The following is a 16960-nucleotide window of genomic DNA, read 5'->3' on the forward strand; positions in this document are numbered from 1 at the left end:
GCGACTGGTCCGTGTAATGTTTCGTTTCTCAATTGGTGAAAACGGTCGGCTTGCGACTGTCGCTTTGGACGTAGAGGCGATAGAACCAGTACTCGATGCAGCCAACGAATACAGCCAGAATGAAGCCAAGCAGCAGCACCAGAAAGCATCCCTGCATGTCATCCATGTTTACCTTGTGATTAGTGATCTGTCTGAGGATGCTTTTGCCATTGCACTTGTCCGCGCTGGGCAGATTGGTCCTGTGCCAGCGCTCGATGAAACCCATGCGAAACATTCTATCTATGTGCTGGTTGATCAAATGCAAGTAGGCGCTCTGCGAGGGCACAATCAAGGCAATCTGCTCGTCGACAAAGCTCTCCTTGCCCAGGGCAAACCGGCACTCCTTGTCGCGCTCAAAGTGCTGCTGCACAACCAGCTGCAGATTGATGCGCCAATCGATGTTGATGCGCTGTCCATCCTTCACCGCCTCAATATCCTCGCCCTGGCCATTGTTGTATATAATCGCCTTGGCCACATACTGTTTGAAGTCATCGCGCGTCGTTCTTTGCACATACTTTTCAAAAAAGGTTCCGTTTCGCAGGCCATATTGGGAGATTTCCGTGTGGCGATGCAGCTGGTTCAGATAGTCAACGCCCGGCTGGAACTTGGGAAACGTGAGGAAAGCCACTAGGTTTCCGCAGTACGTGGTCACCAGCACAATCACCACGATCCACCAGAAGCCCACCACCAGTCGTCCGCTGTCTGCTCTGGGCAGGTACATGCCACCTGCCGTAACCATATTTTCAAGTAGATAGTAGAGATTTTTTTTAGTTGGTATACTCACCCTGTTGCAGCAGCGCCCCAAAGATGTACCAAAAGCAGCTCTTGACCGATGATAGCCCGTGGATTTGGAGCTCTTGTAGCGGCGCAAGGCGATTGATGGCATACAGCATGGGGGCCGTCAGAAAGATGATGCCCACCAGGCATCCCCAGGTCTCTGTGGTAAACGGAGCCGTGAAAAGATAGATGCGAGACACCTCATCCGGCTGACGGGTGATGAAGGAGTACTTCTGGACGCTCACTGGCTGGGTGTAATTGAACGCTTTCTTATCGGGATCCTCTACGGTGGCCGCAACTGCGGCCATGAAGAACTGATTGCCCTGAACCATCTCCACCACGCGATAGGGTATGCCGTAGGTCATTGAACCCAACAGTTCGTCCTGAAATGGAAGGTATTTGAGTAGATCTTCTAAAAACTGGTATTCTTTTACTTACGCTCTCGTTGGTGCTCTGATTGAGGGGAAACTCATCGTCATAGGTTTTTGCCTCGTGCAGGTAATAGCTAAAGTTTAGGGCCCGACTCAGCTCCTTCAGTATCTCCAAGGTAATGCCCTTGTGCTCGACAATGACTCCGTGGCTGTTCTTGGTCAGTATTTGCCAGGGAGGATTCTACGAGTTATTTGAACCATATATACATGTAAGATTATATTATATATTAGATTCAAAATCTCACATGCATCGTCACAATGTCCATGGTGATATTACGGAAGTGCTGCGCGATGTGTGGGAATGTTAGCTCCTGGCAAACGAATCCCAGCAAGGGACTCCAGTAGCCAATATCGACAAACTCAAAGTTTTGGTTCCTGGCATCCCTGGTGGGAGCTAAAGAGTATGGCCTGATGTAAGGGATAACCCATGGAATGAGAATCTCACCTGGACTGGACTTACCCGTTCGAAATTGCCGATTCTGTTGGCTCTTGCCCCAGGTGATGGCTGTCTCAAATCTCCACTTGGCACAGCTGGCACACTTGCTGTTGGTCTTAAGGTATTCCTAAGGATCATTCGGTATGTATTGTGTATGTTAGTACATGAATAAACTCGAGCATTACCTTCATGTACATTAGAATCTCATACTGCTTTTCCTGCTTGGTGAAGCGTATGGACTCCCACTCCTCATCGGAGATCTCACCGTATATGGACTGCTCGTCGACCGTCATCTTGGAAATGGCCGTCACCAGAGCCATACTTATCTCGGATATCGTACAGTTCAGCGTGTCCATGCAATCGGTATTCGTTTCATTCAGAGCAAAGGCTATGTTTGCTCCCTCCGCCAGGTTGATGGTCACCGTGCTGGCATCAAAGTCTTGCCGCATCGTCTCGAACACAAAGAACATCCACTGATTGCCCACATGAAACATATTCATCGTCTCGCCAATCTCTATGATATCGTCATGAAATTTGGACAAAACAAGGAACTGTTGATTCTTCTGCTCGTGATTGATTGGAGAAAAATGGGAGAGCGCATGTCGCAGGGCAGCCCGTTTCTTCTGTCCTCGAAGGGAGTCGTCAATCTTGTAGAGAATCAATGATATCGGCGCAATGTGATTTGTGGTGCTCTCGTGCACTATGGCCTTGACCAGCTCGGAGTTATTATCCACTGAAAGTCAAATCCGATTACACTGTTGGAGTATTCGAGAGACTAAGGATACCCACATATGTTTTGGTCTACCAGAACTACTGCCGTCTTCCAATTGAGAATCTGTTGGACCTTGGCATCGAGTACGATCTGGGGTAATTCATCGCCATGCTCAACCATGGGAGCCTATCAAACAAAGCCAATGGGATTGGGCCCTAAACACTAAGAATCAAACTTTGCCTCACCATCAAAGCTTTATTCAACGGCAAACGGGGACAGTCGGAGTCTGTGATGGCGATCAACAGCACTGAGGTCTCCTGAGTGCTCCTGTAGAAGTTCCAGGTGTTCGCACAGTCCGTCACCGTAATAGCAGCCAGAAAATCTGAGATATGTATGTACATACATGTGGGCTCAGATATTCATCAGAACAGATAAGTTCTTACCCTTTTTTAACCGCACCGCGTTCCAGCGAAAGTATCGTACATTGATGCCGCCGTTCTTCAGGTTCTCCCGTATGATGTCGCTTAAGATTTTCTCGAAATGGGCCATAATATTCTGGCCGTGCCTGGTCATGTACTCATGGTCCACCACAACAGCTATACACATGATTAGTGGAGACTTATCTTTATCCCGGGTGTAACCAGAACTCACCCAGAGAAGCATTGGCGCTCAGAAATGAGGAAAAGTCGTTTCCCTCCACCGCCATTGGCCACGAAAGGAAGTAGAGCTGAAATCCGAAAAGGAGCAGAAGACAGCCCGATGACCTCATGCCGCCAGGATACCTGAAAGGCAACTGCGAACCGCTGGACAGCCTAGCCAACGAGGTAACCTCTTTCTGATAACAAAAATTCCAATTAAAACCCGGCAATTGGACTGCATGCAGTCACAACAGCGCGTGCAGGGCCCATGAAAAATTCATTGTGGAGAAAGTGAACAGGAATCGGCTGAAGGGAATGTGATTGACGGTTTGCGGTTAGGCGTCGACAGCCAACTCGACATCAATGTTCAATTGGCCCCAGGTGTTCATCAGGTGGTATCGGATTGGGATTCGTACAAGATTTTTGGTGATGTTTTTGTTAACTTGCTTTATTTAATTATAAGTAATTTTATGAAATTGTTTGTCAGAATTGCCTGTATGCGCGATAATTACATTTTACAATCTTATGTCTTAGGATGAGGGGCAGTTGGAGGGGTAATAGATTGGGGGGTTTGGGGATTGTATGTCTAAGCTAAGAGTTACAGTTACACTTAGGCGAGAGGTCTACTGGCTAGTTGTCCGTTGAAAATATCGGAATTTTTGTTCTTTTTATGTGTAAACTGTGTCCAGATATCTTAGGGATACTCGAACACGCTGATCTTGTCGTCTGGATTATGGGTTTGTATATATCTTTTCATGTTTATATACTCGTACTCGTATAATTTAGCTACAATTACTCCTATAGGTCAATTCCCAAAAATGCTTTCAAATATAAATGCAATACGATTCGATTTCGATTTGTTGTAAGTTGTTGCGTTGTTGCGTTGTTGTGGTTCCTTTAGTGTATAGTTTATGTATATGATTATTACGAGTAAGTTACGAAAGGGAGTATAAGTATAACCTGTATAAATATATATACGAATTAATATACATATTATATCTTTCCTAAGTTTGCAGTTTTAGTGTATATTTATTACTTGACTCGGGTTGCCCGCTACTTGTCGAACAATTTGAACGTAGTGCAAACTTTCATTGGTGGCTCCTGTGTCTAGATCTCTCCATTAACACACTGGCAGCGTACAAACTATGTAATCCCAAAAATATTGTATATCGTATCGAATATCTAAGTACTACGTCTGCGTGGGATAGCGACAACGGGCTATTTTTATACTATTGTTGTTGATGTATGCTCTAGAGAATCGGTTGGATTGCACATCTTCCGCCTTTTACTTGCATTTTTGATTGAAGTTCCACGACCACACTCATACCAAACATATCATACTCGATCTCGCCTTTTTCCTTTAAACCCATTCATCCCGGGTTTATGACTTTTCTCATTCATTTAGAATCGCACTTAGACGCTCCTCGACGGCGACCTTGCGTGACTTCCACACGAACTCGCAGACAGCTATGACACAGGCCACCCCCATGCCGCCCATTAGCACCACAAACACACCGCCCACATTGGCCAGGCCCAGTTCGTTGGCCGCCGATGATGACTTGGAGGTTTCCACACGGCACTTGCCACCGCCGCGCTTCTCCTTCCACCACTTGGTTTTCAGTATGTGCAGCTTTCCCTCCTCCTGGAGCTTGAGTATGACACTGTTGATGGCAGTGCGGTAAGGTGAATCTAAAAAGATAAAAGTCATTCAGGTAATGCTCTCTGGGTAGTTGCGTTTTGGGACTGACTTGGTGGTGTGGCTATCCCATAGCTTTTGGTGTCCAACATGCCTCCGACCTGCGTCAGCTCGCAGTTTCGTTCGGTAACATATTCAATGGAGGTGGACTCCATCAGAAATGCATAGGAACCTTTAAATATATAGATATGATTTTAGAGCAGGATTAACATTCAGTTAAGACTTCTGGCATACCTTTGCCCTTGGCCACACGATCAACACCTTCGCCATTGCTGGCTGTGAAGACGGAGGGACGTGCAGATTCCATGAACGACCACATGCGCTGATACGTGGAGATCTTTGAGTCCTGACAAAAGAAAATTGCAATGAAAACAGATTCGAATCTTTCAGACCACTTTCCCCACATACCCTGAAGAAAGCCGCTGTGCTGCCGCCCTTGAGGGCACCGTATTTGATTCTCGTCTGCTTGGCCAAGTCCTCGGCACTTTCGATGGGCGAGTCCATGCGTTCGACCGTCAAAAAGGCAGCCAGGTTGGCCGTATACGAAGAGATCATAATCAGTGTGAAGAACCACCAAATCCCAGCCACCATACGAGTGGATAGAGCCCTAAAGAAAATTACTTTGGTCATCCCAAACTTGAAAAAGTTATGTTGATTATCCCTACTTGGGCAGGAAGTCGCAGCCTTGTTGCATCAGCGATCCAATGGCAAACCACATGCAGTTGAGCAGCGTGAACTGGCTCTCCACCTTTTCGCCATGGGCATCGGTGTAGGCTGGCCATTCGTAGGGTGTGAATCTATAGAAAAGCCATTTCTTAGCAACGAAAATTGCATCTTTTGACATTAAACTACTTGGCCAGAATGAAGAGCAGCACTGAGACACCTAAATAGGCTGTTGCCATGTAGATCCAAACGTCCAGCGACAAGGGCGACAGGAAGGAGAACAAGTTGGGTGGCTGCTTGATGGGTTTGCGGTAGAGGATGGATACGCCCAGGTTCATGAAGGGTGTGGTAAAGTCCACAGCTTGTTCCCGCTCAAAGGTGATGGTGAGATCCGCGATAGCCAGATCGGCACGCTGCTCCAGCAGGTCTCGTATCATGCCATTCCATTCCCTATAAGAATATGTTGAGGACTTTATTCAAGAAACATACTGGGCATTAATTCTTACCCTGTTAATTTATTCAGACTTCCATAGCTGCCATCGGGTACCAGTTGTATATTATAGTTGAAACCTAGGGACTTGGAGATCTCATGGATTAGATCGACAGCATAGCCCTCGAACTGATCGTTGCCACTGAGCGGCACAGCCGACTCCTTGCGCATGCAATACGGATTGCTCTACAGAGAAAAACAGGGATAAGCAGATGATGATCGACGGATGATCATGGTAGTCAAGTCTTATAACATTACCAGTATGGTGGTCACCACTAGGGTTTTGTTCTTCAGATTCGCCTCAATCTCCTGCTGCTTCTGGCTGAAGGTACGTGTAAAGTTGATGCCATCGGGTAGCGTGGAGTTCCAGGTGCCGATCTTGCGGATTCCCGCTGGTGTAAGCTCCACAATGTCCAGCATGAAGTCGGTGCGGAAACCCTGGTGATCGAACTTGATCACATTCGTGAGGCCCTTCATCTCGACGATCTTCATATAGTTTATGAGGCTAAAGCCGTGCTGCCAGGTGCTCTGCCCGTCGCAGCTGATCGGATGAATGTCGATCTGCTGCGAGGTGTCCAGGTCATGCAGCGCCTTGGCAAACAGATGCACGGCATCGTACATCAGAGCCGTCTCCGAACGTACTGTGGTCAGATTGGCCGAACGCAGGAGGCCCTTCTCATCGATGCTCCACTGACGCACCACGTCCGAGACGATCTTATCGTTGATAAGCCGAAATCCGGTGATGTTGGTTCCGCCATAGCGAAACTCATCCAGGTTCACGGTGTGCAGGTCCAGTGATGTGACCAGATAGCTGTGGTAGTCGCTCATCATCCCAATCTGCTGGGCCTGCTTGAGGACCTCGTGAATGCGCTCCGTGGAGCAATCCAGGACAATGTGGGCCTCGGCTGAGTTCTTGATTTGCTTAAGAAGGGGACTAGGGCGGAATGTGGGGCATGTAAATATTGTAAGTATATTATTGTCGTATGTTGTTTCGTACCGGTAATCCCCGCTGTCGCTTAGCTGGCGCACCGTAATGGGAAACGGTGTCATGCCGTGTGCCTTGAGCAGCTCCTGCAGTCGCACGATTCCGTCATTGTTCTCGTAGATTATGGTGAACGTCTTCCAGCCCCAGTGCCGTACAATATCCACATAAGCCTTAATTCAAACACAAGCGTCAACATCGTGAAGAGGGAGGCAGCATAGCCAAGGAAGCATATTCATACCTTTGAGAGTGTATTAGGATGCGGATAAAGGTTCACCAGGCAGCTTTCCCGCCTCAGTCGGTAGTCCCAGCGATTCTCCAAATGCGGTATCTAGAATGAGTGGGTGGCTCTCCTTTAGAAGGGTTCTATTGCCATCATCCTACTTTTGTAATGCAATTGCATTCCATCTGCCACCATCCACATTCCCATTCAACATTCATAGCCCCGCCCCACTCCCACTCCCACCCGCACCCACAGCCACACACATTCAGGCTCATACTTACTTCCATGTTGTCACAAATGCTCTGTACATGGCTGGCGGTATGCGAGGATTGTGGTCCGAATATGGCAGCGACACCAATGTTCAATAAACCGCAAACTGAAAGACAAACAAAAGTGCACTTGGTCTCAATACGAATAGGAGTGGCAGTAGGGGATATTAGGAGTATCAAGTCAGAGAAATATTGAGACAGTTGTAAGTAGTTGCTGGCTGGGCTGCACTTTCACAAAGCTCAAACTCGGAAACATCATCATCGTGGTAATTCCCATTCCCATCAAGAATTCCAATTGACAATCAAGCCAAACCGCTGTAAAATATCACCCACATACTCGTAGGTTTCATGCGAACACATGTTCGCCTGGAGCAAGTTTTGTAGTTTGGAGACCACACCAACACACACACCAACATACACATATTTCCTTATGGCAAATTGAGTGAAACACAAATCCCCCAAAGAGCTTAAAAGTCACAAATTGATTTCCAAGTAATATGCTTGGGTTCAGTTCCCATTCTTATTTTCCCATTCCCAATCCGATTTCTTTCACACAAATACTCGTAGAAGCATCTGTATTGGGGGGAGATAATCTCAAGCTATGAGCTGACTCTCAGGGACCCACGGATTCGCCTTCGACTTGCAAAGGGACCAAAAAAAAAGAGCCCAAGTGGCAGCGTAGTAATGTGCTTTGGCTTGGGCTAGGGTAATGTTCAGTTAGCCTCGTTCGCATATTTAAAATGCACTTGAGTATGACATAATTTCATTTTGCCTTTTTGGCGTTTCCTTTCAACTCTCTCCCAGCCATCAAAAGCCAACCCCACACCCACACCCACACCCACATCCCCATGCCAACCCATGCAATCCCTCTCCTTAGCTTGGCGTTGCTCTGTCTGTCAGCATCCTTTGCCTCATCAAACCCACTAAGCACGTGTAAGTGCAGGTGCGGCTGCTGCAGGTGCACTTCGATGCTTCGAGTCGGTGATGCGGTTAACATCCTCTGGGCATGTGTGTGTGTCAGTGCCTCAGTGTGTGGGCGAATGCCTCAGCTCAGCTCAGCTCGGATGGCCCGGCTCCGGCCCCGGCCCCGGACCTCGACCGGCTCGGCTCGTTACTGTCGTGCTAAAAAGTGTTTTACTCTGGGTTTTCTTAATGGGCCGCAAGGTATTTTTTGGCCATGAGTATTGGGGCAACCTTCAGCGTCGTTTGTGTCTCATTTATCACAGAATATTCGACAGTTCGGCTGGCTCCCTTTACGCTCCTTGCCCCCGCTTTACGACTTATCCTGACTTGGATGCTTTACCTTTGTTCTTTGATTTTCTTCGAAATATTAAACCCGAAATTGCATAGTGAAAATTTGCTGAGCTTATCATCAAACATCTCAGATGGCTCCCCTGATGATGTTGATTTGATTTTGATGCTGCTTCCATTAACGTAATTTCAAGCTTATAAAGATAATAGTTTTAGTACCTGGTACTTGTAGAACAAAAGGGGGATTTGGTGTTCCTGGAAATGGATGCAACAGCCAGAAGGAAATAATGTTCATCCACAAAAGTATAGACTATTAAAATGTTAAATCCCTAATCACATCAATAATCTATTCTTTTCTAGAGTACCAAATATCCAGCTGAAAAGGATGTCTTTTAGTCGGAATTTTGAACATTTCTTTCTTGCTGATTTTGACTTGATTTCGACTTCTGCTATCCCCCTGCCTGTTAACAATATTGTGTAGTAATAAATATTAATGATTTATGGGAGCCTGGAATGCGCAACAATGGTATCAAATTGCATCGATTGTCCGTAATGGAGTTACAAGAGAATTCAAGCGGCCCCAGGGCGTCAATTAACATAACATAAATCACAAATCAAATGCGGATGAGGATGCGGATGCGGATGAGCAAAAACAAAGGGGTTAAAGTGAAGTAAATAAATAAGAAAACAAAAAGCGAACACAAATGTGAGCTCGCTCCATCAGAGCAGAACAAAGAGCGATATGGGAAAAGACCAAATCAAATATGCTGGTAAAAGCATCAGGTAAAGGGCAAGGCGGCAAAAACAGGGCAGGCCCCCACGCCCACTCCCACCCCCCCATACTCACCCCGTTTGCCGGCATGGAAGCTGTCGAAGGGGGAGATGCGCTCGATCTGGGCCACCAGCTTGGAGCGCGGCAAGATGGAGCGGTCGGCGTTGATGCGGTCCACGGCCTGGCGGAAGGCAAGCTCCTGGTGGTCGTCGGAGGGATGGAAGAGCCCACCTGCGGCGATAAATGATAAAAGAAGGGAAAAGCATGTTACCAGATATGTAAATACAAATGTGTCCAATATTTTTGCTGCACTGGGACTTAGGCAGGGGAACTCCGCCGGGTACGTGTACGAAAACAAACAAAACACAGATACACACTTCCACACTCGCGTATACACACACACACGCACGCACACACTTCTACAGAGGCACGCGCTCTTGATTATGACGTGAAAAAAATCGATACAGTGCGGAGATGCGATGCGTACAATCGGATGGGAAGGATTTTGATTCCATCGGAATTTTGTGACAGCCACTCAAGGATTTGTATCCGCAACTTACCAATCTTGATGATATCTGGCAGAGTCTCTGCCTCTCGGCAGTTGCAGATGAATTGAAGGAGCAGCAACGGCAGGACCAGAACTCGCCTGTTTTCCCTGCCTCTCGGTCGCATTTTGGGATTGCTTTCACTCGCAGTTTACAATTTCAATTAATTAAATAACTTCACCAAATTGGCGGCACTTGTCCTCAAAGCACTCGGTTATCTTTTGTCTCCTAAAAGATCCCAAGCATTTTCACAAGGCGGCAAATTCCGCTCTGTTATCCTTTTACTCTCAGATGTTGCTGTTTCCGTATTTCTTTTCTGATTTCCGCTCTTCCGTTGCCTGCAAGGATGGAACATCCACTGAGCAGCCAGCCTTTGATTTGCCTTCTTTTATCCTGTTGCAGGGCCTCCAGATTGGAGTGGGCCACCCGGTGGCTAGTGGCTTATGGCTGGAGGTGTGCGTGGGGGCCCAGCATCCAAATGCCGGCTGACAGTTTGAACAGCTGCGCAGTGGAGGCTGAGCACGGACCAGGGCTACGTTACCACCCCGTTCTGTCATTGCCAGGAAGCTTTCCACTGCGAGGTGGGAAAACTCGGTAAACATCAGTGCTTTGTCGATGTGCTTTCAGAGAGCTTGGTGCTGGTTGAAGAAAGTGCTGTGTCCTGTGCGATAAGGGTTAATATAAATCATTTTGAAGGTAAATATAAGAAATGGAATGGAAAGCTTTTAAATCTTTACTAAACAATTCGAAGTTGATCTACATTCCAGAATGATTGCAATACATAAAATATATCCCCAAAGACGGGAGAACAAATTACCACCTATCCAATCTGTAAATTTGGGTGTCTCTCCAGTAGGGAGAACATTTCTATGCATCGTTTAATGGCCAAAATGAAATCGCAGCTGACATTAAGCCTGATACGGTTGGCCTTTAAGCCGAGATTTTCGGCTGATTTGAGTCAATGAATGAAATGCCAATGCAATAAGTTGGGTTTCTTTTGAAATGTTCCCTTCGTGTGGCTGCCGGCAAGGACACAGAAAGCAACCTCATTCTCAACCTTTGGCCTTAAGCCTTCACCATTCCCCGGGACCAACGGTCTCCACCTTTCGTCATAAGCTCTTTTCACATGCCGAAGAGGAAAAGGATTAAACAGCATAAAGGAAGCAGCCAACGAAACAGAAGAAAATAAATAAAACAGAGAAGCTCATTATGCCGTTGACCGCGTTCGGCTCAAAACGAGAGAGAGACAGAGGGAAGCGGAAGCAGCAACAGAAGCGGAAGTGGAAGTGGAAGTGGAAGCGAGAGCTGCAATGGCCATGCGAACTGCAGGCGCGTAAATGTGAGAGTATTAACAATTTAACAAACAAAAGCAGGGGCCATTAATAACACACAGCCCTGGCGCTTAATATACAAGTGCACTGAAACAATTTCGTTTGTTTAAAATAATAAAGATATTAAGAGAAACTCTGATTAGGGTCTTGGATATTTAAAAAAATCTAAAACCACGTAAAGGTGTGTTTGTGTTTTATTTTTTTAAGTACCCTTTGAATAGGTCCATATTTTGTTTGCAGTGTACATATATGGCTGTTGCTGCTGTTGTTGTTCTGGGCCATAAATACAGAATGTCGTTTCGGGTAAAATCGTAGCAAGTCGCGCTTGGAAATGCGCAAAATATCATCGAGCTCGGTTGCCTGGCAAATGAGTTGGGAGTCCGTGTGGAGTGTGGAGGACCAGGCCAGAGGAATGCCAGCGCGAGCTGCATGTGTGTGTGTGTGTAATCATGCATATCTTTTGCCAGTGGGTTTTCGGTTAGTGCCTTATTTACATTGGCCGGAAGCTGCTGGTTGTGCTTGTTTCCGCTTTTGTCTGTGCGACTTCATCACCATCTATTCCCTTCACTCCTTCTGTGTCTCTCTCTCTCTCTCTCTCCCCCTCTCTCTCTCTGTTGTTCTGTTGTGTTTCTCTTTCTCTTCCGCTCTGTGTGTTCTTGCCGCTGCTGTCGCCACGCGTCGTCGTGGCAATGAAGTAGAGCAATGGACTGGCTCATTAATTTCAACATAACGCGCACATGGCCAACAAATTTCCCCAGCACACTCACATGCCACACATAAATTTCACGCACACACAGATACTCACAGATGCATAGACGCCTCCGAAATTCCTGCATAGTTTGCCCTGGCTTTCAGCGGTAATTATTTTAAATTAAACTAGGAAAGCACTTTTCCGCCAGGTGCTCCCGAAACTTTGCAGCGCACATTATTAGCATCAGTCAGTGGAACAGTCGTGGAATGGAAGCATCTGTGTGTCTGTATCTGTATCTGTATCTGTATCTGTGCGGTGTTTGTGTGTGCGCGTGACCCTGGTTGATTCGACGTGTCCGGGTTCTCTTAAGCATGAGAGTGCACTTTGATTTTGTTTACTCGCCAGACACGAACCCCAGATACTCGTACTTGGATGAGGTCAGAAGAGTGACTGACTTTTGGACTTTCTCCTCCAACCTGTCTGTCCGTCTGTCAATTGTCTAGCCTTCGTCAGCTCTGCCATTGGGGTTTGTTTTATTATCCCCAGATGCTGACAAGGTCTGTTGGTCATGCCTGTCATATACACAGGTCGTCTAATAATGTTCATATTGCAAATAAGCCGAATGAGCTACATGTGACCCACATGAAAGTTATCCTTGAGGATAACCGTTGCATTGCAGGGTCAGCAAACTAAAATATTTATTTTGTCCCAGAATTGTGGACAATTTCTGGCAGTTTTCTGGGAAATTCCAGTGAATAAATTTTGCTTACGGAATGCATTTATTATATGCAGGTTACTCAAAGGAATGTCAACCACTAAATGCCCGACCATGTGCCTTATGTTTTTCGAAATTCCTTTATTTCTTTTGCATGGCGTACTTTTGTTTGAACTTTCAACATAGCTGGACCACAACAGACAAACCACAACAAGAGAAACTTTCATTAGGGGCCTTCGTCTGGCTGATATTAAAAAAAACGTTGCATGCGTCCTGGCGTGTTTCTATCCCTCTGCTTTGTTTGGGTTTCTCATTACAAAAAAAAACAGAAAGAAACAATTGTTTGCTCTTTGTTTTTCACTTTTAATTAATTAGCCATTTTAGGCATGCTGCAAAGTGATTAGCAGAGCCAGTCATTGTTTTTTAACTTAAATATCAGCAAGCTTTTAATTCATGAAAATTTTATGCAGATGCAGCTGGAGAATCCCAACTCTACCCGGAAATTAAATTTTCCCTGCAGCTCAATTAATAATTTCATGAGGCAGGTGGAAGCTCCAACTTCTGTCAATTAAATGGCGCACAAAAAGCCACTTAAGCTGCTTTTAGTTGAGAGCTCTCTGCCACTGTTCTCTGGCCTATAGCCTATACTATTCCCATATTCTTTTTTCGGCACACTCCAAGGACACTTTTATTGGTATTTTTAGTGCATTCGACAGGCAACGTCACACGGGTCTGACACTGATAGAGAGACTAGCACGACCTGTGGGAGGAGGTTGGGAGAGGAGACTAGAGCAACATTGAAGGACGATGTTTAATTCCCTGTCATCTGCTTGGATTCCCCCGCTGAATAGGAAACCCAATCCTCTTTGGCCGGCGTTTATATGCGCCTTCAAATCCACTTTGTAAGTCATTCTTTTGGTAATAAAGGCGAAAGTGAGTGCCGCTAATATAAAATTGAATTTAAATAAATGGAGTCGAGGCCATAAAAAGCCCAAAAACCCGACGCCTCGCTCCAGACGCTTCGATTCTGATTTGATTTGTTTTGGTGGGACGCACCAGGCGCCGCCTGCCACACGTCGCTTCGAAGGCACACGCCCAGCACTTAGGCGCCATTTGATATGCAACAATCTTTGGCAGCAGCCAAGAAAAAAAAAGTGAACGAAAAGCAATAAGAAGCAGCATAATCATCATCATCATCAGCAGCAGGAGCAGAGGAATGTCGGAGGAGGGGCGCTCGAGAGCGGTTGCTCTTTGTAATAAATCTTTGAGGAAAAATGTGGCACGAAATCGTTTTAATTTATTCATGCCACGCGCGTTCACTTTCTGCTGATTGAGCGGTGCGGGGCTGGAGGCGGTTGGGTTCGGTTAAAGCGATTGATTAAAAATGCAAAGGACTGCACTGCACCGATCCTTGAGGCTTGAAGTTGATACATACCAACATGCAGTCTCCTCGAAGCCTGCCGTCCGCCGTCTGCCGCATGCCGCACGCTGCCTTCCTCCTGAGCCTTTGGCTTTGACTGTGGCCACATTATGCAAATGTTGTTCATACAATTTGGTGGCAAGCTGCCGCCGGAGCCGAACCTGAGCCTGCTACTGTTACGGCTACTGTTACGGCCTCAACTTGTGCCTCTGCCACCGCCTCTGCCGCCGCTTGGCTCTTTCATTAATTAGACGACAGCCTGTTAGCCAGCTAATTAAAGACCCGACCTACAAATTGCCAGCTTGTGTGGGCCATGTGGGATAGATTTAGGCAATTAGCCTCCCCCGCCACACACACTTCACTCGCAATCCTTTCCAAGTGGAACTGGGATTTATCCAACTCACTTCCTGGCAGCCCCAGCCCAATTCCACTCCCAATCCCATACCCAACCCCCTAGACAGCGGAAATTTCAAATGGCTGCCAGCGAGATTGTCATGCTCGTTGCTTACCTGTACAAAAAACATCTGGCTGCCACTCCCGCTCCTTCCCAGGCGTGTCCTTGTCGCCTGATTGTACCATTTCCACTCTCACAAGTGCTGACAACGGTTGAGAGTCTATTAAAAATGGATTATCAGTGCGATTGCCACCAGTCCTTGTCGTCAAGAGTGTCAATTGTACAGCTACTAGTGCTCCTATTCCCCGCCCACAGTTGTTTGAGTTTAAATGTTTCAATTACCCAGGCTCACCTGGAGCTCTTCCCAAAGAGGGAGCCTCTTGGACCACGAGGAGAGCGGGTTCCATCCAAGTCAAACAAAGTTCATGTGAAACTATTTCTATAAAAGTTGTTGGAATAGTTTTCGATTAAATCTTCGTGCTGAAACAGTTTCCCAGCTCGAGTGTAGATGGTTTTTTGGTTCTGACATCTTTACGACCCCTGCGATGACCGCAGGCTCCCTCAGACTATAAAAGGTCTTGTTTGTTCTCCACAATTTCCTGGCAGCTATAACCATTTTCTTTTACCCATTAAGTTTCCCCTTTTTTCAAGAGGTTTGCAGATTTTTTAATTTCTCATTACAGGTTTGGTTGCAAATCCTTACTTGCACTTTACTTTGATGGATGATCCCAGTCCGTTGATTCCAATAATGCTACACGCGGCTCCACTGTGCTCGCTACAAAGTATATAAGTGGAAGTACTAGTAATAAATGCATGGCAAATATTTGGTTTACTTTTTGCGGTACAATGTAAAACTATCTTTCGAAATGCGTTTTATAAGTTACCTTTGCGGCCATCGATTGGGCACACGCATTGAACTGTGAAATTGTACATTTGCTGGGACCAATCGATCATATCATCGTTTTCGTAACAGCAACTTTTGGGATTAGCACTGGGGAGTACGTGGCCTGGAATGATCAAACTGCCTGCCTTTGAAATTTACTAAATGACAAGGATAATCCATGGGGGATAAGACCCGACGACACATGTGTACAGCAGGGAAAAACCCGTGAGCTGTTGCCTGATGTGGAAGTGTTTGCTTTTCACTCTCCTCGTCCTTTGCCTCTGCCTCTGCCTCGTGCCCTACCTGTTTTCCCCAAGGCGTTTAGCACTTTAAATACCAACCTGTTTCACCATCCTCCGTCCGCATCCGTTTCCACTTCTGTTTTCTTTTTTCCTCTTCCACACGCACACACACACACACACACCTAAAGATAGATATATGTATAAGTACACGCGTAAGCTGAAGTCTTGAATGAGGTGCAACCCTCTTCAGTGGCACCATCTTGTGACTGGGGAAAGAGTTGTTGTAAAACACACACAGAATGTACACACACACACACACACTGGGAACTGGCTGGCTGCCTATACACATAGATACACGTACATAAGCGAGCATCTTCATCATCATCGCATGCATATTCATGATTGCTGTTCAGCATTCGCATGCCCCTGACGGGGCTTGTTGCTCTCGGCAGTTATGCAATCGAAAAGTTTGCACTGGCCTGTAACGCCTGGCAAACGCCTTTTCTATAAAATTTAAAAGCTGAGAATTCCTGCCACATGCCTCATTCAATTTCGGAGAACAAAGTTTTTGGGTTGAATTCAATCAACACCCAGGAACAACCGCCGCTGGACAGGCTACTGGGGACTGCAGACTGCAGATTGGAGCAATGTTTTCGAAAAACTTTTCGAAATTATTATTTTCGTGTTAAATGTTTTTTTTGGTGGTGGTGGTGCAAAAGTTTTTGATTGTCTGGCCGAAAGCTGGCATGTGTGAAAAGTAATTACCATGCAAGTGTTGAAAGTGTCTGACAGAGACTCCTCCATGCGGTGGCATGTTTCCTTTGCCTGTGTGTTTGCCCCATCAACGCCGTCAGCTGTGGCATTTGACTTCTGACTCTGTCGTAAAGTTGATCCTGTCCCTGTCCCTGTCATGTTTCCTTTTCCATGTTTGCTAAACTTGTCAGCGCTGCTGCTGGCAATTTGTTTAATTAAATGCTTACACACAAACACAGACTCAGAGCACTTTCACCCTGACTATCACTATCACTTGCACTCTCATTCGCCAGCTTTCCAATAGAAACTTAAATTGCATTATAAAGGACCATCTCCAATGACGAGAGCTCATGCCCAAACGAATGTCAGTTGCAGATCCTGCATCTGTATCTCTGATATCTCTGGTCTCTCTGGTCAACTTAATTCAGGCGGTGGCAGGTGTTGACGGTTTTAATTTAGCGCAGCGCAGTTTTCGGCGCCACTCGGCGCGCTTTCCAAAAGTGGGTCACTGGGTATTCACCTCCCCACATGCAAATGGAACTCACCGGATGGGCATACCCCCCAAGGAATGCTGCCAGGCAACGCAGCAACGGGGCATAACAACTTC

General features: G+C 46.4%; 2 protein-coding genes across 2 annotated transcripts; both read right to left on the minus strand.

Annotated features, from left to right (window-relative positions):
* Positions 1-28: 28 nt before the first annotated feature.
* On the minus strand, positions 29-4403 carry LOC6587969 (ionotropic receptor 93a). Its single transcript, XM_002013671.2, has 11 exons — positions 4323-4403; positions 3047-3230; positions 2839-2991; positions 2641-2777; positions 2473-2581; positions 1869-2416; positions 1708-1810; positions 1493-1641; positions 1255-1428; positions 824-1199; positions 29-765 (listed from the first exon to the last, which is right to left on the minus strand). Exons 1-11 carry the CDS (start codon positions 4401-4403, stop codon positions 29-31), a joined length of 2751 nt encoding a protein of 916 aa, XP_002013707.2.
* LOC6587965 (glutamate receptor ionotropic, kainate 2) lies at positions 3472-10431 on the minus strand. Its single transcript, XM_002013673.2, has 13 exons — positions 9940-10431; positions 9455-9610; positions 7369-7463; positions 7106-7195; positions 6880-7037; positions 6141-6816; positions 5899-6068; positions 5582-5842; positions 5395-5526; positions 5138-5336; positions 4964-5075; positions 4782-4901; positions 3472-4722 (listed from the first exon to the last, which is right to left on the minus strand). Exons 1-13 carry the CDS (start codon positions 10049-10051, stop codon positions 4427-4429), a joined length of 2577 nt encoding a protein of 858 aa, XP_002013709.1. The 5' UTR covers positions 10052-10431; the 3' UTR covers positions 3472-4426.
* Positions 10432-16960: the final 6529 nt, after the last annotated feature.

The sequence above is a fragment of the Drosophila persimilis genome, unplaced genomic scaffold (genome assembly GCF_003286085.1).
Source record: "Drosophila persimilis strain 14011-0111.01,24,50 unplaced genomic scaffold, DperRS2 tig00000000-arrow-pilon, whole genome shotgun sequence".
Taxonomy (NCBI): Eukaryota; Metazoa; Arthropoda; class Insecta; order Diptera; family Drosophilidae; genus Drosophila; species Drosophila persimilis.